The sequence below is a fragment of the Melospiza melodia genome, unplaced genomic scaffold (assembly GCF_035770615.1).
Source record: "Melospiza melodia melodia isolate bMelMel2 unplaced genomic scaffold, bMelMel2.pri scaffold_35, whole genome shotgun sequence".
NCBI lineage: Eukaryota > Metazoa > Chordata > Aves > Passeriformes > Passerellidae > Melospiza > Melospiza melodia.
In genome coordinates, this window is record NW_026948670.1 from 7,953,691 (window position 1) to 7,977,292 (window position 23,602).

Consider the following 23,602-nt stretch of genomic DNA (forward strand, 5'->3'; position numbering starts at 1 on the left):
CTACAGCGCTGATGATGAGGCCGTTGCCCAGGAGGGCAGCCAGGGTGATGCCCAGCAAGAGGCAGAAGTGCAGGAGCTGCAGCTGCCGCGTGTCTGCCAATGCCAGCACGAGGAAGCGGCTGATGGAGCTGCTGTTGGACATTTGCTGGGGCTGCACATGGGGACCTGTTCATGGAAAAAAGGAAATTGAGGTGTTAGAGGAGAAAGCTGCAAGCAAAATCAAAGCCATTTCCCATATACCACGCACTGTAACATACATGGACATGCTTTTGTGTTTAAGACTTTGGAAGTTTTCTTTTTAATCTCTCCCCCAATGTCTCTCCTGGTATTCTGGCATATCAGAAACCCTCAGCATTTTTTCTGCCCTCTGGTAGAACAGGATGAATTCTCTGCAGCAAGATGATGAATGGACAGTGAGGGGAGATGCTTTCACTTCATGCAGTTTGGGGTTTCTGTGGACTTTCACTTTTCTCAAATGGAGGATGTTCACACTTCCACATTTCTCTTAATAACCCCCAAGTACTGCTGAGAGCAGATGGATCCTCCACAGCCCATCTCCAAATTTGTAGCCAAGGACTCACTTTGCTCATTTCACCAACCCAGCAGCATTTTCAGTGTCACAACACCTCTGCCTTTCCCATCAATCTTATAACTCAGAGATGCTCTAGGACAGGTTTTCACCCTGGATTGAAGCCCCCAGCTTGGACTGAAATCTCAGAGAAACTCCCAAGTGTCCTTATGATGGCATTGGATTGAGGGAGATGAAGCTCCTTCCCTGGCTGCACTGACAGCATTGCCCAGAGCCAGGCACTGAGGATAGCATCACTCTGAGCCAGCTGTGCCCCCTGCCAGAGCCCCCAGGGCCGGGCAGCCGCTCCCAGCCCTGTGCTCTTCAGAGGGAACTGGGCCCATGTAAGGGCTTGAGTTAACTTATGTATTGTAAATATATGTATGGCAGTGAAAGATCTTTGTATTGTATTAGTGACCCTGCCCTGATTCTAGTTATTGTAAATGGGCTGCAGCTGTGATGTCCTTGATTGGGCAGCAGCTCTAGCCCATGGAGGTAACTGAGATAAAAGGGGGCGGGGTGGTCAGGGAGAGCCCTGGAGAGGAGCCCTGACTGAGAAGCAACAACACCACTGCTGTGAAGATCTGCCGTGAGAAAACCACCAAGAAGGTATGAGACTCAGGAAATATAATTATACAACAAACAATATGAATATAACAGGCCCAGGGCTGCAGAGCTGCCCCATGGCTCTGCTGCAGCTCTGCCTGCACAGGAAGGCCTGCACACCTTGGAGCCCCAGCCCTTAGGGCAGAGGCTTGGCTGGGGCACAGGAGGGAGGGGGCTTGTTTAGAGGATGGGGCTGCACTGGAGGGGATCCTGTGGGCATCTCTTAACTCTCCCTACCACAGCATTGCTGGGTTTTGTTTTCTCTCCTTGCCTGATCTTGTCTCTGCTTCCTGGAGATTTTTCTCCTGCAGGTGTTTCCCTGTGCCTGCACTAAGAGAGCCCAAATCTCTTTGCACTCTCCTTTGCCAGCACTCACAGAGCCCAAATCTCTGTGCACTCTCCTTTGCCCACAGAATCCTGCCTGTTTCCAGGGCACTGGCTGGTGGCAGATTCTGTTTGCAGCTTGGAGAAAGGATAGCTCAGACTGAGGCTGATGGCTCCAGCAAAGGGGATGCTGGTGCGGTCCATGAGCAGAGTGGCTTAAAGCACATTAGGGATATCCTGTGAACCTCCTGGACACTAAAAGTAACAGTTTGGTTGTCTCAGGTGCCACTTATCAAAATTAATAATAAATAATTCATAATCATCCTTTAATATTAATCCCCCCTCCAAGGCACTCTCCAGTAGTAGGGAATTGAATACAAAATCTTACGAAATTTCCTCATTTGTATCAAAATCCTTGTTTTGGAAATATTCTATGATTGATCAGAACCCCTCAGCATGTCAGAGCTTCATAAGCATTTCACCTCCCCTGCAGCAGAAATACCCAGAGTTATACTCACAGGGTCTGTAGGCATTGGGATGTTCCAGCTTTAGGAGATGGCTCCAAAATCTGCAGCTGCACTATCCTGCAGCCAGAGGTTCCTGTGCCAACGGCTGGCAGTGATTCTGCCCCAGGCACTTCTCATCACCTTCCCAGCCGTGACTGATTGAAGCTCTCTGTGCTGTGCCCGGGCTGGCTGCAGGCAGTGCCCCAGCCTTGCTGGGCTGGCAGAAGAGCTGCTCGTCCAGAGAAATGTGCTTTTGAAGCTCTTCTTGGTTACCAGGAGCTGCTTCTGTGCCAGGGGCCCAGCCCAGCTTATCAGCTCAGACACAGCACAAGGACTTTAATGAGCCTCTAGGGCTTTGTGCTCAGGCCCTGAACATCAGTCCTGGAGAGGGAGCTGAAGAAACTTCTCCAGAACTCCAAGTCAGAATCCAACTCCAAAGTTTCTTGGACTTTTAATGGTCCCAATGAGGGACACGACTGAGAGAGTGTCCCCAGGCCCCAGGCAGAGCAGAAAACTGCAGGCACTGATGGCAGCTGGGGACAAAGAGAAGCCAAGTCTTGGTGCTCTGGGGCACAGCAGGGTCTGTGCCACCAAGGGCTGTGAGGAGACACCTTGTCCTGAGGCCTTAGGGCCTCCTGGCACAGCCCCAGCCAGGCTGGGCACTGTCAGCCCCTTGTCCTGCCCTCAGCATTCCCCCCTAGCCCACATCCCAGTGGCCTCAAGGATCTGCTGGAAGGAGTCCCTGGGGAGCCTTGCTCAGGAATGGCCCTGGGGGCTCCTTCATGCTCCCCAGAGCAGGTTTTTCAAAGGACTTTGGGTTTGGCTTTTGCCTTGGAGTCTCTGAGAGGTTTGTGCAATCATGGTCTCCAATTATCCGCTGTAATTAGTCCCTTGAGAGGCTTTGTCAGCAACAACACTCAGTGGGGCTCATTAATGCTTCAGGGTACTTCAGTTTTTTAGGGTACTTGGTATTACCCTTTTGATACAGACTCTGCGAGAGCTTTGTGCAATCATTGCCTCAATTATCTGCTTTAATTAATCCCTGCAGAGCTTTGTACTGACACTCAGTGGTGCCCATTAATGCTTTGAAGTAGTCAAAGTTTTTAAGGTACTTTGGATTTTCCTTTCCACTCTGAATATCTGAGAGGTTTTTGTGCTATCCTGGCCTCCAAGTCTCTCCTCCAAGGGGTCCATGAGGAGCCTGTGTTGGGGATGGACCTCAGTGGGATCCATTCATGCCATGAGACATTTTGGTGTTTTCTTCTGACTTTGACTTCTGGAAAGATTTTGATATCTCCTCTCGCGCCCTGAGGTTCCAGGGCTCAGCTCCAAATGCACCACAGGGTTTATTAGGATCAGGTAAGTCTTGACAAACCATGGCTCTGCCTTGATTTACCTCTGCTCTAATGCAGTTCAGCCGGAAGATTTCCTTTTATAGTTACAGAGAAATATTTCAAAGAGCTTCTAAGAAATATGTATTTCTATCTTAAAGGGTGCCTTTTTTGCTGTTCCTATTATACAAGAGGTGATTGCAGCATTCTGTGATTGATATTGGTCCAGGGTCTCTCCTAAAGAAGTCTGGCCAGGTCAGTGAAGTTTTATCCCGAGAGCTGACCCAGTGTGGACAACCTTGCCCCACATTCCCTAACCCCATGTGAGAAATGATTTTTACTTTCAAAAATGTAAATGGTTTATTAGGACCTTATGAAAATACAACAGAAGACTGAATAGAGAAAAGAACACAGCACCAGAAGCAAAGGATTCAGTCACCATGTGCTTATCTACAAAATGGATGTTCTGTCTTTTATACCTCTAGCCCCCTCCCAAGGTCTTGTGAATCGATTCCTTCTTCACTGTCCAGTGGTGGAGATCACTGTCTTACACCTTGATTGGTGGTCAGGTGCTGCCATAGTAACAAGCCAACCCTCCCAAATGCCCAGACTACTGAGGCCATCCTGTGATAACAATGCAAGGGGGAGGGGAAGGATAACTATACATCTACAAAACTTCTCTTAACATATATTTAATATTCACTCCTTAATTGTGAGAGTCAGCTGTAGAATTACTCATCTATAGGAAACCCCCCTTTTCTGTAAGTAATTTTGTTCAAACAATAGAGTCAAAAATTTTCTCTATCTTTTGAATGAGCCATACCAGCATCTGTTGATGTGGGCAAGGACAGTGGAACTAGGAGAAAAAAAAATCACAGGATTTCCTTAGACACACTTATTTGGAATGGACAAAAGGGCATCCCAGAGGTCTAGTATAGCTTTGACTCCTATCTACCATACCTATGTGGCTGCTACCCATAGTTGGTGTATCTTAGGGGTGAGTACAGAGGCCAACTCAGTCTGGCCCTCCAGTCCCTGCTGAATTAAAAGACAACTGAGGAATGAAAGAGGTCTGGTATGGCCTTTTGTCCCTACCTTACCATGCCTATGGGGTTGCTACCCACAGCAGGGCTATGGAGCCTTCTTGGTAGCAAACAAAGGGGCCAACCTGGTCTTGCCCTTCTTCCTTGGTCTTATTTTCTTGAAAAAGCTGTCCCATTACCTTTTACAGTCCCTTGTGTACTGTCGTCAACAGATGCTGGTAATTCTCACCCATTAAAACAGGAGGACAGTTCTCAAGCTGGTTGGTGGAAGCTTGACTCTACTTTTTGGGCATCTTGGTGTTTTTCTGGTTGTCTTTCAGTCTCTGCTTGAGAGCCAATCTTGTTTCACCTGACCTGGATGTTACAGTCCAATGTTTGGGTTCTTCTACTGGGCCTTTGACTCTGTTGGCATGAGTCCATCCCCGCTCTGCAGTTCACATGGCCAATGTGGTGGTGAGCAGTACCTGAAAGGGACCTTCCCACTGAGGAGTTAGAGACTGATCTCTCCATGGCTTAATCATCACCCAATCCCCAGGATTAATATTATGGATTCTGAAATCTAGGGTGGTAATTTGAGGAATTGCCCCTTTATGCCTTAGCCCTTCTAAGGTTTATGCTAAGGACCTAACTTATTTCTTGGCATTGGCTTCCCCTTCCTCATAGGTGGCAACCTCCTGGGCTGAGGTCAGGAAGGGTAACCCAAACATCATTTCATGGGGTGACACCCCCAGATCTGTCTGGGGTTGGGTTCTAATTCTTAGTAAGGCCAAAGGGAGACATTTTATTCATGACATTTGGATTTTGATCATGAGCCTAACTAGAGCTCTTTTTAGAGTTGATCATTCTCTCAACCCATCCAGAACTCTGGATGCCATGGAGTGTGTACTTCCCATTTCACTCCCAGGGCCTGAACAACTTTCTACGATATCTTTGATGTGAAGTGAGTTCCCAGTCTGAATCAATCTTGTTTGCCATCCCATATCATGGAATGATTGATTATAGAAGTGTTTTACTCACAACATTGGCATTGGCTTTCACAGTGGGTACCACCTCTACCCAATGAGTCACGTGATTTACTATCAGTGGCAAAAACTTTCACCATTGTACCTGGAGAAGCTCAGTAAAGTCTACTTGGATGTTTTGGAAGGGCCATAAGGCTGGTTGTGACCCTCCTCTGGGTGTTTTCCTCATTATTTTCTTATTCACTTGTTGACATATAACACACTTTTCAGTTACTTGCTTAGCTATTCTGAAAATTCCTATGCATCCCCAATCCCTTAGAAATTGATCACTTAGCACTTCTGTCCTCCAATGTGTTGTTCCATGTATGCCTTCTATCATTTTCTTGGCCAGGGGTTTATTCAACATTTGCCTCCCATCTGCTAATCTCCATTTCCCTTTGTTATGTTTATTGGCTCCTATTTTAAGGAGTTCTTTCTGTTCTGTCCCACTGAATACAGGGACTTTTTGCATTTGTCTCATGGATGTTAATACTGTTATTAATTTTTCTGCCTGTGATTCAATTGCATTTTTATCTTCTAAATCAGCTAAATTGTTCCCTTGCGCCACTTTTGATGTCCTTCAATATATCCCACCACTACTTCCTCTGGTAATTGTAAGGTTTCTAACTCTTCTAAAACAAGTTTTTTGTGAATCAATCCCTTTCCCTTTGAACTTAATAGCCCCCTCCCTTCCCAAATTTTTCCAAATGTATGCACTATTCCAAAAGCATATTTTGAGTCTGTATGTATTGTTCCCCTTTTCTACGCTAATATTTCCAGAGCTCATTTTAGGACATGCAGCTCCCACATTTAGGCTGACCAGTTGGAAGGTAACTTTCCCTTTTCTGTGGCCACCAACACTTTGTGCACTATAGTGTAACCCGATATCTTGTGCCGCTTTATTACCTGTGAAGATCCATCGATGTACAATTGTTTTCCACCTTGGTGTGGTTGATCTGAGAGGTCCTCTCTTAGTTTAGTTTGATAGTTTATAACCTGTAGGCAATTCTGTATTGGTTCCTCATCTGGTTCTCCATACAAAAACTGGGCAGGGTTGAGTTGGTTACTCACAATTAGCTCTAAACCATTATCTATTAAGATGGCTTCATACTTTACCACTCATGAATCAGTGAGTCATTTCTCAGCCTTTTGGCTCAGGATATTCCTAACTGAGTTTGGGATATATATCTTCAATTTTCGCCCAAAAGGTTAATTTTTTGCTTTCTGCTAGGAGTAGGGCAGTCTCTGCCACAGCCTGAATGCAGGTTGGCTACTCCTAGCTGACAGGGTCTAATAATTTCGAAAAATAGGCCACTGGTTTCCTGGATCCTCGCCAGCCCTGGGCTCACACTCCATATGCTACTCCTCTTTCTACATCTACAAACAGATAGAAGGGTTTGTCTGAGGCAGGAAGACTCAGTGCTGGTGAACTGACTAATTTTTGCTTTAAAGCTTTAAACATTTGTTCGTCATCTTTTCCCCACCTAATCTCTTCTTCCACTAACTTTTCATACAAGAGCCAGATGGCCTGTGTGTATCCTTCAATCCATAGCCTACAATATCCCAACAAGCCTAGAAACCTTCTGACTTCTCTCTTTGTTTTTGGCGGTGGGAGTGAGACTAACCCTGTAATTCTCTCAGAGTTCAGCCACCAGCTCCCTTGACAAATTACATGTCCTAGGGAATTTTACTTCCCTCTCTACAAAGTTGAGTTTCCCTTTTGTTACCCAAAGTCCTTGGTCCCTCAGAAAATTTAACAACACTATGGTGGATTCTCAAACTTCTTTTTCTTCCTGTCCTGTGAAAAGGAAATAATTTACATATTGGATGAGCTTTATCTCAGGTTTGAGGGAGAAGAATTGTGTTACTTCTCCTAGGGCTTGACCGAAGAGGTTTGGAGATTTGGAAAACCCTTGGGGAAACCTAGTCCACCAAAGCTGTTTCTTACTCCCAGAATCAGGGTCCTCCCATTCAAGAGCAAATATATCCCTGCTTTTCTCTGCCAGTAGACCTGCCCAAAAAGCATCTTTTAGGTCTATGACACTAAACCACTGGTGTGCTGGGGGGATATTACTCAGTAGTGTAGAGGGGTTAGGTACCGATTCACTGTTTTTTTGTTCACTTCTCTCAAATCTTGGACAAGCCTATAAGTCCCATCTGACTTCTTTACTGGTAATATGGGTGTATTTTGGGGGGACATTCATGGTTCTAAGGTCTCATCCTCAAGTACGTCCTGGATCTGTGGCTGCAATCCTTGTCTCCCTTCCAGGGAGAGTGGATATTGTCATACCTGAACTGGATGGTTCTCATTAACTATTTATTACTATAGGTTTATGTTCTGTTTACCAGGGTTTTTTGCATTTGCCCACACCATCTCGTGAATTTCGTCCTCATCTTCTTCTCTTAATTAGAGAAGCTTAACTACCGTTTTCCCTTCCTCTAGCAGAACTCCAATGTCAAACTGCACCTGTAAATCCCATCCTGATTAATTTCACCACGCTTCTGGAAGTAATAGAACATCCACAAATCCTATTTTATTTGTTCCTTCAAACTTTATTTGCTTTATAACTGAGACCTGGAACCCGTCCCCTTTAGCACCTACTGCTTACACAGTATCTTGACCCGTTTTGCACCCCTTTGGGATTCTGCAAACACAAGTTCATTCAGACCCTGTTTCTACTAAGAATTCAAATGCTTCCTCCTGGGAATATATTTTTAAAGTTATCAAGTGCTTCTGATGGTATTCTGTCCCCAGGAGGTAGAGCCCCTGACACCCCTAATCTTCCACTTCTCCTTTTTGCTCAGTCTCATAGATCCTCAGCTCCTTTTCCCTCTGGGGGAAATCCTTTCTGATATGTCCTCTCCCTTTACAGTAAAATCAAACTGGTCCTGGGTTCCCTTATTTCCCAAATTCTCCTTTTTGTGCCCAGTCCCAAGGTGCTGCATCCCCCCTCCATCTATCTTCCTGCACTTGGAATCCCCCTCCCTTACCTGGGTAGTTCTTTATGTGTTGGTTTCCTTCCCTAATGGCAGTTACCCTTACCTTGGCTTTTGCCTTGGCCTTCTCTTCATCCCTCTTTACATACTCCTTCTGTGCTTCTCTTAAAAGATCCTCTAACCTCCTTTCTTGCCCACCATCGAGCTTTTCTAACTTTCTCCATATATCTGGCCAAATGTGAGTGACGAAATTTATGTCTAGTAAGATCTGTTCAGCCACTGTATCAGGGTCAACCCCTGAATATTGCCTCATATTCCTTCTCAATCTTTCTAGCCACTCTGTCCTGGTTTCTTACTTCCTTTGCTGCTCATCAAAAGCTTTATGAGATTTTAATTCCATGGAGCCACCTCTTTGATACCTCTTATAATCAATGTTCTATATTCCTCCATGTCTTGCCTTCCCCCAGTGCAGTGGTGCTCCCAGGCAGGACGCACTATGGGCATTTTCATATCCCCAGGAGGTCCTTGCACATGCTCCCTTTCCCATATTTGTATCCCAGCCGCTCGGATCATGTGTCTTTCTTCTGGTGTGAACAACATAATCATTAATGATTGCATCTCTTCCCATGTATAAATATTGGGCCCCAAAAACTGGTCTAACTGCTCTGTGGCATCATATTTTAAAATGGTTATATGAGTTCGGTTGTAAAGTCAGTTATTCCTTTTATAAGTTAAAAATATGGTTTGGTCCTCAGTTCCCCCCATGTACTTCCCTCATAATGGTTTCTCCCTAAGTTTGTTACCCCTTGTTTTCCCACCAATGGCTTGTCCCTCAAGGTGACTGATCCCTTGATCCTTCCCTTCATGCCCTTATAAGTTTATTTCCTCCCTTCTGGTGCTGCCCACTTCCCCTGTATATCATTGTAACCACCCCTCTTTATTTCGAGAACCTTCTGTGTCAATCATCCCTTACTCAATGTATAATTTGCCTCCAGAGCCTCTTCCCTCCCCTATGTAATCCTTACTGGTTAAGCTGTGTCACACGCTCCTTCCCTGAGCTTCATTTATTGGTCACCTCGTGTCTCCTCCTGCCACACTCATTCCCTTTATCAGTGCCTCCCTAAGCCGTCCTCCTCTGACACCCATCACTGGTCTCACCTGGGAAATAAAGCACCTTGGCATCCACACGAGTGTGCACTCCCTCCTTCCTTTATCTCGGGACTTCATAGCCACACTCTTGCCTGCGCCACCCATGCCGCAGACAACACCACTACCCGAGGGTTTTTGAGGAGAACCCAGGAGTGGCAGATCTTATGGTCTCCTCTGGCCACACACCGGGAGCGACTAGCTGGCATTTGTCCAGCTCCTGTGGCCGCAGAGCAGGCTACAGGGAAAAATCCTTTTCCTGAGATCCAACCTAAGCCTGCCCCGACTCAGCTGCAGCCGTTCCCTCCACTCCTGTCCCTGAGCACCAGAGGGAAGAGGTTCCCACAGCCCCAGCCAGAGACCCGCTCCCAAGGCTGTTGCTATGGCCACCAGGGCTGGGACCAGCTGGGATGCTCGGTTTCCATGGGCCGGGGTTCAGGAATGGGATACCCCAATTTCCTGCTCTTGCTAAAACTGTGCTGCCCTTGCTGCCCTCCTGCCTCCCATGAAAAGCACAAAAGGCAAAGATCTCAGTCTGGGATAAGAACAATTTATTGGGAACAGCACCGAGATAAGGAACAAACAGAAACAGAAACAACACTGGTAACAGAACGGATAGGAAAAAGGATTTACAGGGAAAAATTCAACATCATTCAAAATTCAAATCTCAATTTCCTCCTACCTGGAAAGAACATCCTTCTCCTCAGGGGAGAGAGAGTCCGTTTGCTGCCCCTGGCAATGACCGGAGGTGGGAGTGAATGTAATGACATGAACATGGCCAGAACCTCATGTACTTCAATCCAACATCATATCATTGGCAGGGACAGGAAAATGTACAAGTGTCTTCCCAGCATGGATCAGAGGGAAAATGGATCTCCAGGGCTTTTCCCAATATAGATCCTCCAATGGGGATAAAGTTGGGGCAGCGCACAAAGCTCCTCCTGCACTTGGGGCATTTGCAGGACTTCCCTTACTGGTGCCTCCATTGGTGTTTGGTCAGGTGAGAGCTCTGGGCGAAGCTCCTCCCACACTGGGGACACTCATTGGGCCTCTCCTCTGTGTGGATGCGCCAGTGCGTGATGAGCTGGGAGCTGCACTTGAAGCCCTTCCCACAGTCGGGGCAGCAGAAAGTCCTCTCCTCTGTGTGAATGAACTCATGCAGGCAGAGATTCGAGCTTGTCTGAAACCTCTTCCCACACTGGGGACACTTGTAGGGCCTCTCCCCTGTGTGGATGCACAGGTGCCTGATGAGGTGGGAGCTGCAGTTGAAGCCCTTCCCACGGTTCAGGCAGAGGAATATCCGTGTGAATTCACTGGTGGCAGAGGAGATTAGAGCTGCTCTGAAACCATTTCTGGCACTCGGGACACTCGTAGGGCCTCTCCCCAGTGTGGGTCATCTGGTGGCTGATCAGGGTGCTGCTCTGCCTGAAGCTCTTCCCACAATTCAAGCACTTGTGGGCCTTCTCCCATCATGAAGCCGCTCCTGGGCCACCAGCTCTGAGGTCTGCCTGAAGCTCTGTACACCTTCCTGGCTCAGGGAGGGTCTTTCCTTCTCAAAGCACACTGGGGTGGGTTTGCAGCCCCTTCTCCTGAGGGATCTCTGGGCTTTTCTTCCCTGTTTGATTCCTGTGCACTAGAGTTGCTCAAAATGGCCTCTTCCACAAGGGTCGGCCAAGGAGATTTTTCCTCCCTGGTCTCTATCCTCAGCTCCTTGTGTGGGGGAGAAAGGACAAGGAAAGGATGGGATTTGCCTCTGTGCCCCAGGGAAGGAGATTCCTCCAGTGCATCCCCAGCAGGATGGCATTGGCAGCAGGGTTGTCCTACAGCCAGGGGCCATGCTGGGCTGGGAGATGGAGCTGGAGAGAGAGGGAAAGGGGCACTGACTTCCTCCTCACCTGCCTGAGTTTTCCAGGGTTCCTTCATGTTCCTCACAGCCTCTTCCTCCATCTGGAAAAGGTTTTGGGATGGGAAATCCTGTTTTGGGAGGAAAACAACAGATGAGCACATTGTTTTTTCTACTGGTTTGAAGGCAAACCTGGGGAGGGTCTAAGCCAGAATTACAATTTAATAGGAAAATGAAGATCAAGGCAATGATACAGAAACACTGCCTTAAACTGACAGGGTCAGGATATAACCTGCTGGTCAGGGTGGTGGCAGCAGTCCCATTAAATTGTGGCTGCAGTCCTGTTGGAGTGATGAACGTGATTCTGTCAAAGCAGTGATCCTGTATAAGTGTCTGGTCTTCCTCTGAAGGTCCAGTGGTGGTTATGGAGCTCTTGTCCTCTGGGAATCCAGTAGGCAAGGGGCTTCTGGTGTAGCAGAGCTCAGCTTATATCCAGGTAGGAATGCTTGGATCCTCCCCCTAGGTGGAACATCCCACAATGGGATGATAGAATTTTATCAGTCCTGCAGTGACACTCAATGGCCCATTCACAGAGGATATCTACCCTGGAGGGCATTATCAGGGGTGAGTCATGAAAGACATAAAGAACACTGCCTTCCCTGTTTATAGCAGTTGATGAAGATGGGGATGGAAAACATGCATTTGGTTACATCTTACATTGCAACCTGAAACAGTGGGGTACTCCCTGCTCAGGGGGTGAACACCACCCCCCTTACCCAAACTGGCTCAGGTGTAAAACCCCCACCTCAGGAAGGGCACACACACACAGGGGACAATGTTGCACTTGGCCTGCTCCAGAGGAGGTCTCTGTCCCTTGTCACTACCTTGCTGTTCCCCCTTTTCCCTTTCTTTCCATCTCTCTCTCTACCTCACATTTACTGTTCAATAAAATCCACTTTGGATTTGGTCTCATTAGCACTTTAATTGGGGCAGAGGCATCTCTCTAACAATTTTATTGACCATATTGCAATATTATTTTGGCACAGTGAGTTCAGGGCACTTCTGTCTGACTCCAAGTGCCTTTGACAACATCATGGTTCCCTCCTTTGAGGACGCTGTGGTTCTTTCTGGAAGAACTCTTGGAAATTTGGATGCAGCTTCCTCTGAGCAAGTTATGGGAGAACTGGTGAAGAAAGTGGCTGTTGTGGCCCATAAAATGAAAATATTTTTTTGTCCCTCCTTGAAAAGTTTGTTAAAATCGTTGGAGGAAAGGAAGCACATGTTACCAGCGAGACTGACAAGGTTCATTCTCACCACAATGAGGAACACAAGGCTGCTGAAAGTCCCAGAAGAAGCCCAGCTCAAGTAGCTAAATTCCCAAATAACTCCTGAATTCCTAGGCTTAGGGGCTTTGCCAAATGTGAGAATCATTTTTCCCTTCATCCCTGTCATCTTTGTGACAGCTACACAGGCTTCCCCTTCATTTTAAAAATCTGTATTGGGCCAAATTTCCACTTTTCTTTTATTGGAACCTGCTAGCAGCTGAGCTGGAGTTGTGCAGGAACCAATGAAACTTGGAATTGCCACAGAATTGCTTGGATTGTCAGTTTATTCATGTTTGGGATTTGTTTGTGCTTTCATCACAAGTTACTCGTGGGAAGAGAATATATTCTTCAAAGTGATTTATGCAGAGTCAAGTTTGATTTCTGCCAAGTTTATTTTGTCCAGTGCCTAGAGGATGCTCAGGGGTCTCCAAGTCTCTCGCCCTGGGCGATGCTTGGGAGGGGTTTTGGGGGACTGTTCCTGTCCCTGTCACCCCAGGGCATTCCCCAGGGGGTCTTCATCATTCTCACCCCAGGGAATGCCTGGAGGGTCTCCCTCCCTCTCACCCCTGTGCCAGGGAGTGCTCGGGATTGTCTCTGTCCCTCTCAGCCCAGGGGATGCTCGGGACTCTCTGTCCCCTCACCCTGGGGGATGCTCGGGGGGTCTCCATCCCTCTGGCCTCAGGGAATGCCTGTGCAGGGCTGGGGATCAGGGGCTCTGTGTCCCTCTCACTGCTGAGGGTGCTCGGGGCTGGGGGGGCTCTCCGACCTTCTCACACCTGGGGAGGGCGGGGGGTCTCTGTCCCTCTCAGCCCTGCTGTGACCCCACCCAAACATCATCGGGGTCAGAGGGACAGAGACACCTCCAAAGCCCCAGAATTGCTGAACCTGGGATTTGGTTTGGGGCTGAGGATTTAGGAAGGGGCTGGAATTGGGGCTGGGCTTGGAGTTGGGGCCGAGATTCGGATTAGAGCTGGAATTGGGGTTAAAGCTAGACATGGGATTGGCATTAGGGCCTGAGTTGGGCTTGGGTCTGGGGCTAGACGAGTCTGGGACTGGGATGTGATTAAATACAGAACTGGAGAGTGTCTATATGTGGAGTGAGATTGAGACCAGGATCAGGGTCAGATTTGGCACTGAGCTCACCCACAGCGGGAGAGGGGGGATGTCACTGCAGGATGGTTTGGGGAAAATCCTGGTTTGGGGAAAAACAAGGTGTGAATGCCTTGGGCTGGGGATTCCTCTCACCCAAGTACATTTCTAGAAGTCACCTGATGTGCATAAAAACCTCCAAAAATCAAGAGTGAATCAAAAAAGCCACCAGGAGTTCCCTCTTTCAAGTCTCATTCCTCTGTTGTTCTGGTGGTCTCCCATCTCAGGGCTGCTGGGGATCCCATGGGGTCCTGGGCATCGCCCTTCTCCAGGGTCCTACTTAGGGATTCTGAGGGGTTTTGGGTTCCCCCTCTCCAGCCTCCCCCCAGTCCAGCCACTTGGGGCTCCCCCCCTCTCTCCACCACCCTACACCGGTTCAGGGAAAATTTGGGAGAAAATTTCCAAAAGAGGTTTCCTCTAGAAAGCAGATTCAAGCAGCTCCTCCCCCAGGTAGTTCAGGAAAATATTTCCTTGGAGAAAAGTGGAAAAAACTGTTTATTTAACAGGCAAAGCATTCACCAACACAACAAATGAACAATAATAAACAATAAAACATAAAGAGATGACAAACTCAGAAAGTCCCCCTGTGGGCAGTAGCTCAGCTCATTCAGACTCTTATCAGTCTCTCATCAGTACCCCCAGTGCCGGAAATTCCGTGGCCCAGGCTCGACCCAGTGGGCCACAGGTGGGAGCTGCTGGTGGTGTTCAGGGTGTTCAGTCCAGACCAGGTTTAAACAGCTCAAAAGAAAAAGAAAAAGAAAAAGAAAAAGAAAAAGAAAAAGAAAAAGAAAAAGAGCAGTCCAGGGTACTTCTCTTCCTCAGCCAGCTAAAAACTAACTAAAAGCAAAGGAGATCTCTGTCCCGCTGTCTGTCTGTCCATCCTGTCCATCCAGGAGCCATAATGTGGAGGAAATGAAGCAAAGTGAAAGCATTTTCTGAAAAAGAGCTGCCGCTTCTTCCTCCCACACTTCACGCACAAAAATGGCCTTAAAGGTGCAGAATTCATTTCTGGGCTAAACAGACCACTGGGGGTACGGGCATCATGAAGTCACCCCAGGATATGCCCCTGACAGGGTCAGGGGGTTCCGTCACCGCCTCATCTCTGGGCTGTCGGGGGTCCCCCAGCTCCGGTATCGCCCCTTCCCTTCTCCCCGCCCCAGGGGTCCCCTGTTCCACTACTCCGGCTCTAACGGGGATCCCCAAAACCAATGTCCTCCCCCGTCGGTACTGGGCCATCCCCACGTGGACCCCCTGTGACCTTGCAAAGGGGCGATTGTGGCTCCTCTCCCCCCAAAAAAGCTCCTCTCCAGGAGCCTGGAGATATCTGGGGCTCGAGTCCGGGATCTGCCGGCTCCAAACACTCTCCAAAAAATCCTGCTGGAGACCCCTGGCTGGAGTTATTTGGGAATTTAGGTACTTGAGCTGGGCTTCTTCTGGGACTTTCAGCAGCCTTGTGTTCCTCCCCTTGGAGTAAGTGAACTTTATCAGTCAATCAGATATAATTTGCTGCCTCTCGTCCAGTGATTTTAACAAACTTTCCAAGGAAGGACAACAAAATATTTTTTTTTTCCAAAGGCCACCCACACCAGCCATTTTCCTCATCATTTCTCCCATAAGTTCCCCAGGAGGAAGGCGGGACTGTTTCAAAGTTACCAGGAGTTCTTCCAGAAAGAACCACAGCGTCCTCAAAGGAGGGAACCATGATGTTGTCAAAGGCACTTGGAGTCAGACAGAAGTGCCCTGAACTCACTGTGCCAAAATAATATTGCAATATGGTCAATAAAATTGTTAGAGAGATGCCTCTGCCCCAATTAAAGTGCTAATGAGACCAAATCCAAAGTGGATTTTATTGAACAGTAAATGTGAGGTAGAGAGAGAGATGGAAAGAAAGGGAAAAGGGGGAACAGCAAGGTAGTGACAAGGGACAGAGACCTCCTCTGGAGCAGGCCAAGTGCAACATTGTCCCCTGTGTGTGTGTGCCCTTCCTGAGGTGGGGGTTTTACACCTGAGCCAGTTTGGGTAAGGGGGGTGGTGTTCACCCCCTGAGCAGGGAGTACCCCACTGTTTCAGGTTGCAATGTAAGATGTAACCAAATGCATGTTTTCCATCCCCATCTTCATCAACTGCTATAAACAGGTGGGGCAGTGTTCTTTATCTCTTCCATGACTCAGCCCTGATAACACCCTCCAGGGGAGATATCTTTGGATGGACCATTGAGTGTCACTGCAGGACTGATAAAATTCTATCATCCCATTGTGGGATGTTCCACCTAGGGGGAGGATCCAAGCATTCCTACCTGGATATAAGCTGATGCTTTCAACACTAGGAGCAGCTTGGCTACTGGATTCCCAGAGGACAAGAGCTTCATACCCATCACTGGACCTTCAGAGGAAGACCAGACACTTATACAGGATCACTGCTTTGACAGAAACACGTTCATCACTCCAACAGGACTATAGCCACAATTTAATGGGACAGAAACACTGCCTTGAACTGATAGGGTCAGGATATAACCTGCTGGTCAGGGTGGTGGCAGCAGTATCATTGCCTTGATCTTCATTTTCCTATTAAATTGTAATTCTGGCTTAGACCCTCCCCTGGTTTGCCTTCAAACCAGTAGAAAAAACAATGTGCTCATCTGTTGTTTTCCTCCCAAAACAGGATTTCCCATCCCAAAACCTTTTCCAGATGGAGGAGGTGGCTGCAAGGAAATGAACATGCCCCAGGAAACCCAGGCAGGTGAGGAGGAAGTCAGTTCCCCTTTCCCCCTCTCTCCAGCTCCATCTCCCAGCCCAGCATGGCCCCCAGCTGCAGGACAATCCCGTCCTGATGAGGATACACTGAGTGGATCTCCTTCCCCTTCCCTCTGGCGTGGGGGCAAATCCCATCCTCTTCTTGTCCTTCCTCCCCCAGACAAGAAGCTGAGGATGGAGATGAGAGAGGACAAATCCCCACAGCAGAACCTCGTTGAAGTGGCTGTTAAGAGGGACTCCACAGTGCAGAATTCCACTGGGGAAGAAAATCCCCTGAGATCCCACAGGAAGAGGGGCTGCAAACCCAGCCCAGGGTGCTCTGAGGAGGAAAGACCCACCCTGAGCCAGGATGGTGGACAGAGCTTCATCCAGAGCTCGGAGCTGGTGGCTGATGGGCAGGTCCATGATGGGGAGAAGGCCCACAAGTGCTTGGAGTGTGGGAAGAGCTTCAGGCAGAGCAGCACCCTGCTCAGCTACCAGAAGATCCACACTGGGGAATGGCCCTATGAGTGTGGGGAATGTGGGAAGGGCTTCAGCTACAGGTCAGAACTCATCAGATACTAACGCATCCACATTGGGGAGAGGCCCTACGTCTGTTCCCAATGTCAGAAGAGGTTTCAAAGTAGCTCCAGTCTACTTCAGCATGAGCAGATTCACACAGAGGAGAGGCCCTTCTGCTGCCCTTAGCGTGGGAAGGGCTTTAACTGCAACTCCAACCTCATCAAGCACCATCGCATCCACATTGGAGAGAGGCCCTACGAGTGTCACCAGTTTCAGAAGAAGTTTCGGACCAGCTCCCATCTCCGCTGCCACCAGCACATTCACAAACAGGAGAGGCCCTTCCGCTGCCCTGACTGTGGGAAGGGCTTCAAGCACAACTCCAACCTCATCACCCACCAATGCATCCACACAGAGGAGAGGCCCTACGAGTGTCCCCAGTGTGGGAAGAACTTCACTCATAGCCTCAACTTGACAAAACACCCACAAGAGTCACCAGTAAGGGAAGTCCTGCGAATGCCCCAACTGCAGGAGGAGCTTCGTGCACTGCTCCAACTTCATCCCCCATGGAGGTCTAACGTTGGGAAGACCCTGGGTGATCCATGTTCCCTATGAACCATGCTGGGAAGACACCTGTCCCTATTCCTTCCCCTGTCAATGACATGGTGTGGAACTGAGGAACATGAGGGTCTGGCCATGGCTGCATCATTATACTCACTCCCACCTCAAGTCATTGCCAGGGGCAGGAAAGGGACTCTCTCTCTCCCTGAGAAGAATGGTGTTCTTTCCAGGTGGGGGAAATATGTTGCTGGGAAGAGCCAGGCAGCTGTGTTGTAGTTTTCCCCATAAACAGTTTTATTTATCCCTTCTGTTATCAATATTTTTTCTCTTCTGTTTGTTCCTTATCTCGTTGCTGTTCCCAATAAATTGTTCTTATCCAGACCGAGGATCTTTACCTTTTGTGCTTTCCATGGGAGGCGGGAGGGCAGCCAGGGCAGCACAGTTTTAGCGGGAGCAGGAAATTGGGGTATCCCATTCCTGAACCCCGGCCCGTGGAAACCGAGCATCCCAGCTGGTCCCAGCCCTGGTGGCCATGGCAACAGCCTTGGGAGCGGGTCCCTGGCTGGGGCTGTGGGAACCTCTTCCCTCTGGTGCTCAGGGACAGGAGTGAAGGGAACGGCTGCAGCTGAGTCGGGGCAGGCTCAGGTTGGATCTCAGGAAAAGGATTTTGCCCAGAGGCTGCTGGGGCCCTGCCCAGGCTCCCCAGGGAAGGGTCCCAGCTCCAGGGCTCTTGGAGCTCCAGCAGCGTTTGGACAGCGCTGCCAGGCCCAGGCTGGCATTGTTGGGGTGTCCTGTGCAGGGCCAGCAGTTGGACTGGAGGATCCTGATGGGTCCCTCCCAGCTCAGCCAATTCTGTGGTTCTGGGATCCCATGAGCCTGGGGATGGGACTGCCAATGGTTGCCATGGCAATGGGCTCTGGCTGCAGGCCTGAGCTGGTGTCCATGGTAACCACCCCTGGCATGGGGTCTCCATGGAGCTGCCATGGAAACTGACCATAGCAACAGGGGGCTGGTGATGGTTGCCTGCTAAGGATCAGATTTGTCACAGGCCCTCTGAGGGGTTCCATGGGGACTTTCCCGGAGTCTCCAGGCTGTTCCAGAGCTGGAATGTCACAGGCACAGACAGGAGCTCCATTGAGACCTCCCAGGGCTTTCTGGGGATGGTAAAGAGCTGTGTGGTCAGAGGCAGTCACAGCCATTCCATGGTGACATCCCAGAGGACCTTGGGCTGCAAAGGCACTGATCTGTCTCAGGCACTCATGGGGGCTCCACGGTGACATCCCAGGAGTCCCCAGGCTGCCAAAGAGCTGGGATGTCCCAGACACTCACAGGGGTTCCTGTCATGGGCACAGTGGGAGCTTGAGGCAAGAGCTTTATTTCTTTATTGGAGAAACTCCTGCTTAGACATGAAGTGCAGATATTACACCAAACAGCCATGAAGGATCCTCAAACTCGTTCAGCGCCCCTAGACTTCTAAAATTCCTTCTAAGAGAGGAGACTGGGAATGGCTGGATCCAATCCTAGCCCCAGTCTTTGTCAAAGATGTAAAAGATTGGGCATTGGAATTGAACTTTAACGCTATTTGTCCCACAGGATTAATCATAGAATACCAGATAAATTTATATAAATACAACTTTGATTTTTTCTGATCATGATTAGACAGAATGGTTCATTTACACCACAGAGTAAATGAAAAAAATGAGTATTGCTGCAGTCTTAGGTGGTCTGGACACAACCTTCCCCGAGAGTGTCTTGTGCCAATGGGTAGGAACCACAAGAGCACCAGCACACAAACACAAACACAGACACACACACAGACACACAGATACACACACACACACAGAGAGAGAGAGAGAGAAATGCTGAAAGTGTCCAGAGGCCAAAGACAAAGGATTGTCCAGGGTATAAATGGAGGGAAAGAGGGTGCAGAGGAGAGCACCAGGGATCCAATGGTCTGAGGGCTCAGGGGTGGTACACTGGGAAGGGACCAGTAGGAAATGCCAGGGTAGATGGACAGGATTACACACCAATAGGAAGGGAGAACTCGCCAGAACATGAACATCTAAGTGTAAAAGGGGTAGAGAAGGCCAATGGGAAGGACAAAACTGGGACAAATTAACATAGTGCTGCAGAGCACTATGGGGGAAGCCTTTTTTCTCACCCTGAGCTGTGAGGAGTGCCCGGAGCCTGTGGTGTGTCTTTCCAGGGCATTGCTACTGCCCTTTCCCTGGTAGGCTCACAGGTTTGCACAGTTGTGCAGTGCCACAATGATCCCCTTGGTTCTGCAGCCCTGCTGTGGCTTCTGTCTAACAATGGACCTGTGATACCACGAGGTTCTATAGCGTCTCTATGGTCCTTTTGGTTCCACAAGGCCCTGCTGGGACATGATGGACCCTTGGTTCCATGAGGTGCCTGGGCTCCTACAGTCCCTCACAGACCCTTAAGGCCTCTCTGAGTTCCCCATTGCCCCTCATGGCCTCTCAAGGCCCTTCAAGGCCCCTCATGACTGATGGCCCCTCAAAGACCCTCATGGTCCCTCATTGCCCCTCCCAGCCCCTCCCAGCCCCTCACAGACTCAGGCCCGGAGCTCCACCCAAGGCAGGAGGAGAGGTTGGGCCCTTCTTGTTCTCCTTTCATTTCAGTCCCTTCACAGCCATGAGTGCAGAAGGGCTGAAATGGAACCTTTCCCCAGCGTTTCCCTCAGGGTTAACTGCAGGCTGAAGCTCTGTGCTGGCCCCGGCCCCAGCGCCACCATCCCTGCAGCCGCCAGGCCTTTGCTGTCCCCCCGTGTCCGTTCCCTGTCCCCGAGTCCCGCCCGGCTCTGGCAGCAGCAGCAGCCGCAGCGCAGGGGGCGCCGGCCCGGCCCAGCCAGGACCAGGAGCAGCAGCAGCGCCGGCCCCTTCCCGCCTGCTCCTGCCTTGGCTCCCAAGGGCTTTTTCCAGCTCAGTTCTGGAGCAGAGCAACCAGCTCCCACAGCTGGCTGACTGCTCAGGGCCCGCCTGTGCTGCCCTGAGCCAGCCCTCAGAGGAAGAAAGGATCGGGTTCCAGCGCTGTTTTCAACACTCTTTTACTCACCCTGAGGTGACAGGAGGAGGCTGCTGGTGCCTTTGCCTTGGGAATTGCAGATCATGGCTGCTCTTGGCCCTCTTCTGCTTGCAACCTGAATTTTATCCATAAAACTGCAAATGCCTCTTTCAGTTGGTGCTACCCATGGTGCTCTCATGACAATGAAGTCAGTATTTTTGTCACAGGTGTTATGTTTGCCCAATTATCCCATCATAAAAAAACCCCCAAACAATAATAAAAGTAGTAACAATTTTAATTAAATAGTTAAAATTTAAAAAAATATAAAATTGAATACAATATAATTTAATTAAAATAAGGGATAATTTGGTTCCAATAATAGCACATAAGCAAAAGATACTGCAGGGTACGGAGGGCAGACTTCAATGACCCTTGCCACTTCACGTACAAGCTTGCCAAGTGAAAGTCACCCCTTATTTGCCGTGTGTCAATATCATCTCCTCCCATTTTCGGTTCATCATATCTCTATCTCCGCCCTTATTACCACCTTTACCACGCATGCGCCACCACTCAGTTTGGTGGTCGCACAAGTCTTTGGGGGTCGTTTTGGATGAAGACCTCTCCTCTTCCTCTTTGTTCCTTAATTCACCTTAGGGTTACACATGCGCACCAAGCCAGTACAATGTAAGCCAAGACTAACGTATCACTACATCTACATATCAAGGCAATAAATCCCTTATAATTAGCATTTCCTGGGACCCAACCGGGTTGTTGTTCATTTTTAGCAACTGTATCTTCAGCTTCTTTCCTGTAGTCCTTGAAAACATCTGCTGGGAAGGGGTGGGGGTGGAGCCCCTCCTCTCCCTCTCTTCTTTGGCATTATAACTTTTTAACTAATTTATTATTCTAAAATATTAATTACTGTATCAATTACTGTTTCAATTTTTATCAGCATGAATCATACCTATTTATCACACAGGCATAAAGATCAGCAGATACTGGAATGCCCACCAGCCTCTGAACACTAAGATGAGGGGAATTAAAGCTTCACAGGCCACATTTGCGGTGCTCAAACATAGCCCTGTTGCTGGCATTGTTGAAATAGAATAAACTGACAGAGGCCAGCATAGAAATTGCCTCTGCAATGTGGAATTAAATTAAAAAATCCACCAGGAGAAACAGAAACCAGAACTTCTCGACTTGTTTCATTGCTCCTTCCCAGCAGCAGGAAATGCAGATGCCCAGAGGTGTTTTGCACTGCTGCTGCCCCCAGTTTGAGCCCAGGCTCTGCCCAGTCCCAGCAGGAACTTGAGCCCAGCCCAGGGCACTCAGCGCACGCGAGGCCAGGCCCAGAGCCCCGGGCACAGCCGCCCATTGCGGGGCAGTGAAACAGACGGAATGTCCTTTGGCCCAAACCTCCTGCTCCTGCCACACAGTGCCAGCCTTCTCCCCCTCCTCCTCCTCTCCCAGCACAGCACAAATTCCAGCTCAGAGGAGGCTTCCCCAGACAGGGCTCTGGCTCCTGTTCCAGCCTGAGTGTCCCTGCAGAGGAACAGGGCATCTTTCAGGCACTTCCACAAGCTCACGCTTCACACTTCCTGGGGAATATTGGATGGAAATGGCCTTGCTAAGAAAGCCAAAAGACGAGGGAATAGATTAGTAATTATTAGAAAAAATCATCCTTCTTCCAGGAAAGGTTCACCCGGTCATTCCCTGCATTTCTCTTTTTCAGATTCTTTCAGTCAGCTACTCTGAGAGGTCCATCTTGTTCTGGTGCTTATCATTAACTGATTGTGCTCTTGATTTATGCACCAAGGCACCAGATGTGGAATCATCCACACTGAATTCAGAAACAAACTCCCTCTGTCAGAGCATCTTCACATTCCAGATAATTTTCAAGATGTCCAGTGACAGGTTGGAATGATCATCACACAGCTCTCCACTTGTGGCTGCAGGCTCTGGAGATTCTTTCTCTGCATTCAGCCAGGCTTGTATTCCCTAACAATTCTTTGTACCACCTCCTATTTTCTTAGCCTGGAACAGTAACAATGAAAACCTTACCCATAGCATAACTCCCCAGTCCACCAGGAAAAGAAAGGACAAGTTGTCAAGTCCTCAAAACTTTTGTCCTGCTTTGCTGCAAGAGTCCTGCTGCACGCAGTGTGGAAAGCCAAGAGAAGCTGCAGGTGGTGGCACATCTTGTGACAAGATCTCGACCCCACTCTCCGGGAAAGGTTTTTGAAAAGAGCAGACAGGATCACAGAGAAGATTCCTGGAAAACTGAACCAGCTTTCCAGAAGTGAAATGAAAATGGAAAGAAATCATCTGAAATGTTTTCCTCAGTTTATTTCTATGCTCCCCTTTTCCATCTTACACTATTTCTCCATGCCATGAGTTCTAAATGCATCTCACCTCTAAGATCAATGACTTAGCGAGTTTTAGACACACTAAAATACCGTGACCTGCACAGTTTGCCTTCCCCTGTTTTTGTTAGAAAGCAACGCTGGAGACATAAGTGCAGCGCTTGGGTCGGGCATGAATCCTGCAGGCAGGGAATGTGCCCTGGCAGTGTGTGATCCTCAGCAGGGACAATGCTCAGCAATCCTGCAGGCAGGGAATGTGCCCCGGCAGTGTGTGACCCTCAGCAGGAACAATGCTCAGCAATGCTGCAGGCAGGGAATGTGCCCCGGCAGTTTCTGACCCTCAGCAGGGACAATGCTCAGCAATCCTGCAGGCAGAGATTGTGCCCCGGCAGTGTGTGACCCTCAGCAGGGACAATGATCAGCAATCCTGCAGGCAAAGATTGTGCCCCGGCAGTGTGTGACCCTCAGCAGGGACAATGCTCAGCAGCGTTGCTGTGCTCGGTCTCCATGGAACCATGCCAGGAGCAGCTGCTGAGCTCAGAAGCCATCGCAGCCCCCGCCCTGCTCCAGAGCCCCTTGGCAGGGTGGGCTCCTGCCCTGGCTCTGTGTGCCAGGAGCCGGCAG

General features: G+C 49.1%; 1 protein-coding gene across 1 annotated transcript in view; it reads left to right on the forward strand.

Moving 5' to 3' along the window:
* LOC134434371 (zinc finger protein ZFP2-like) overlaps nt 1-23,602 on the forward strand; it is a gene marked incomplete at its 3' end in the record, with an annotated part of 230,231 nt that overhangs the window by 105,443 nt on the left and 101,186 nt on the right. The window contains exon 3 of the mRNA XM_063183036.1: nt 17,220-17,472. Coding sequence (XP_063039106.1) covers nt 17,220-17,472 — 253 coding nt within the window. The remainder of the gene's footprint in view (nt 1-17,219; nt 17,473-23,602) is intronic.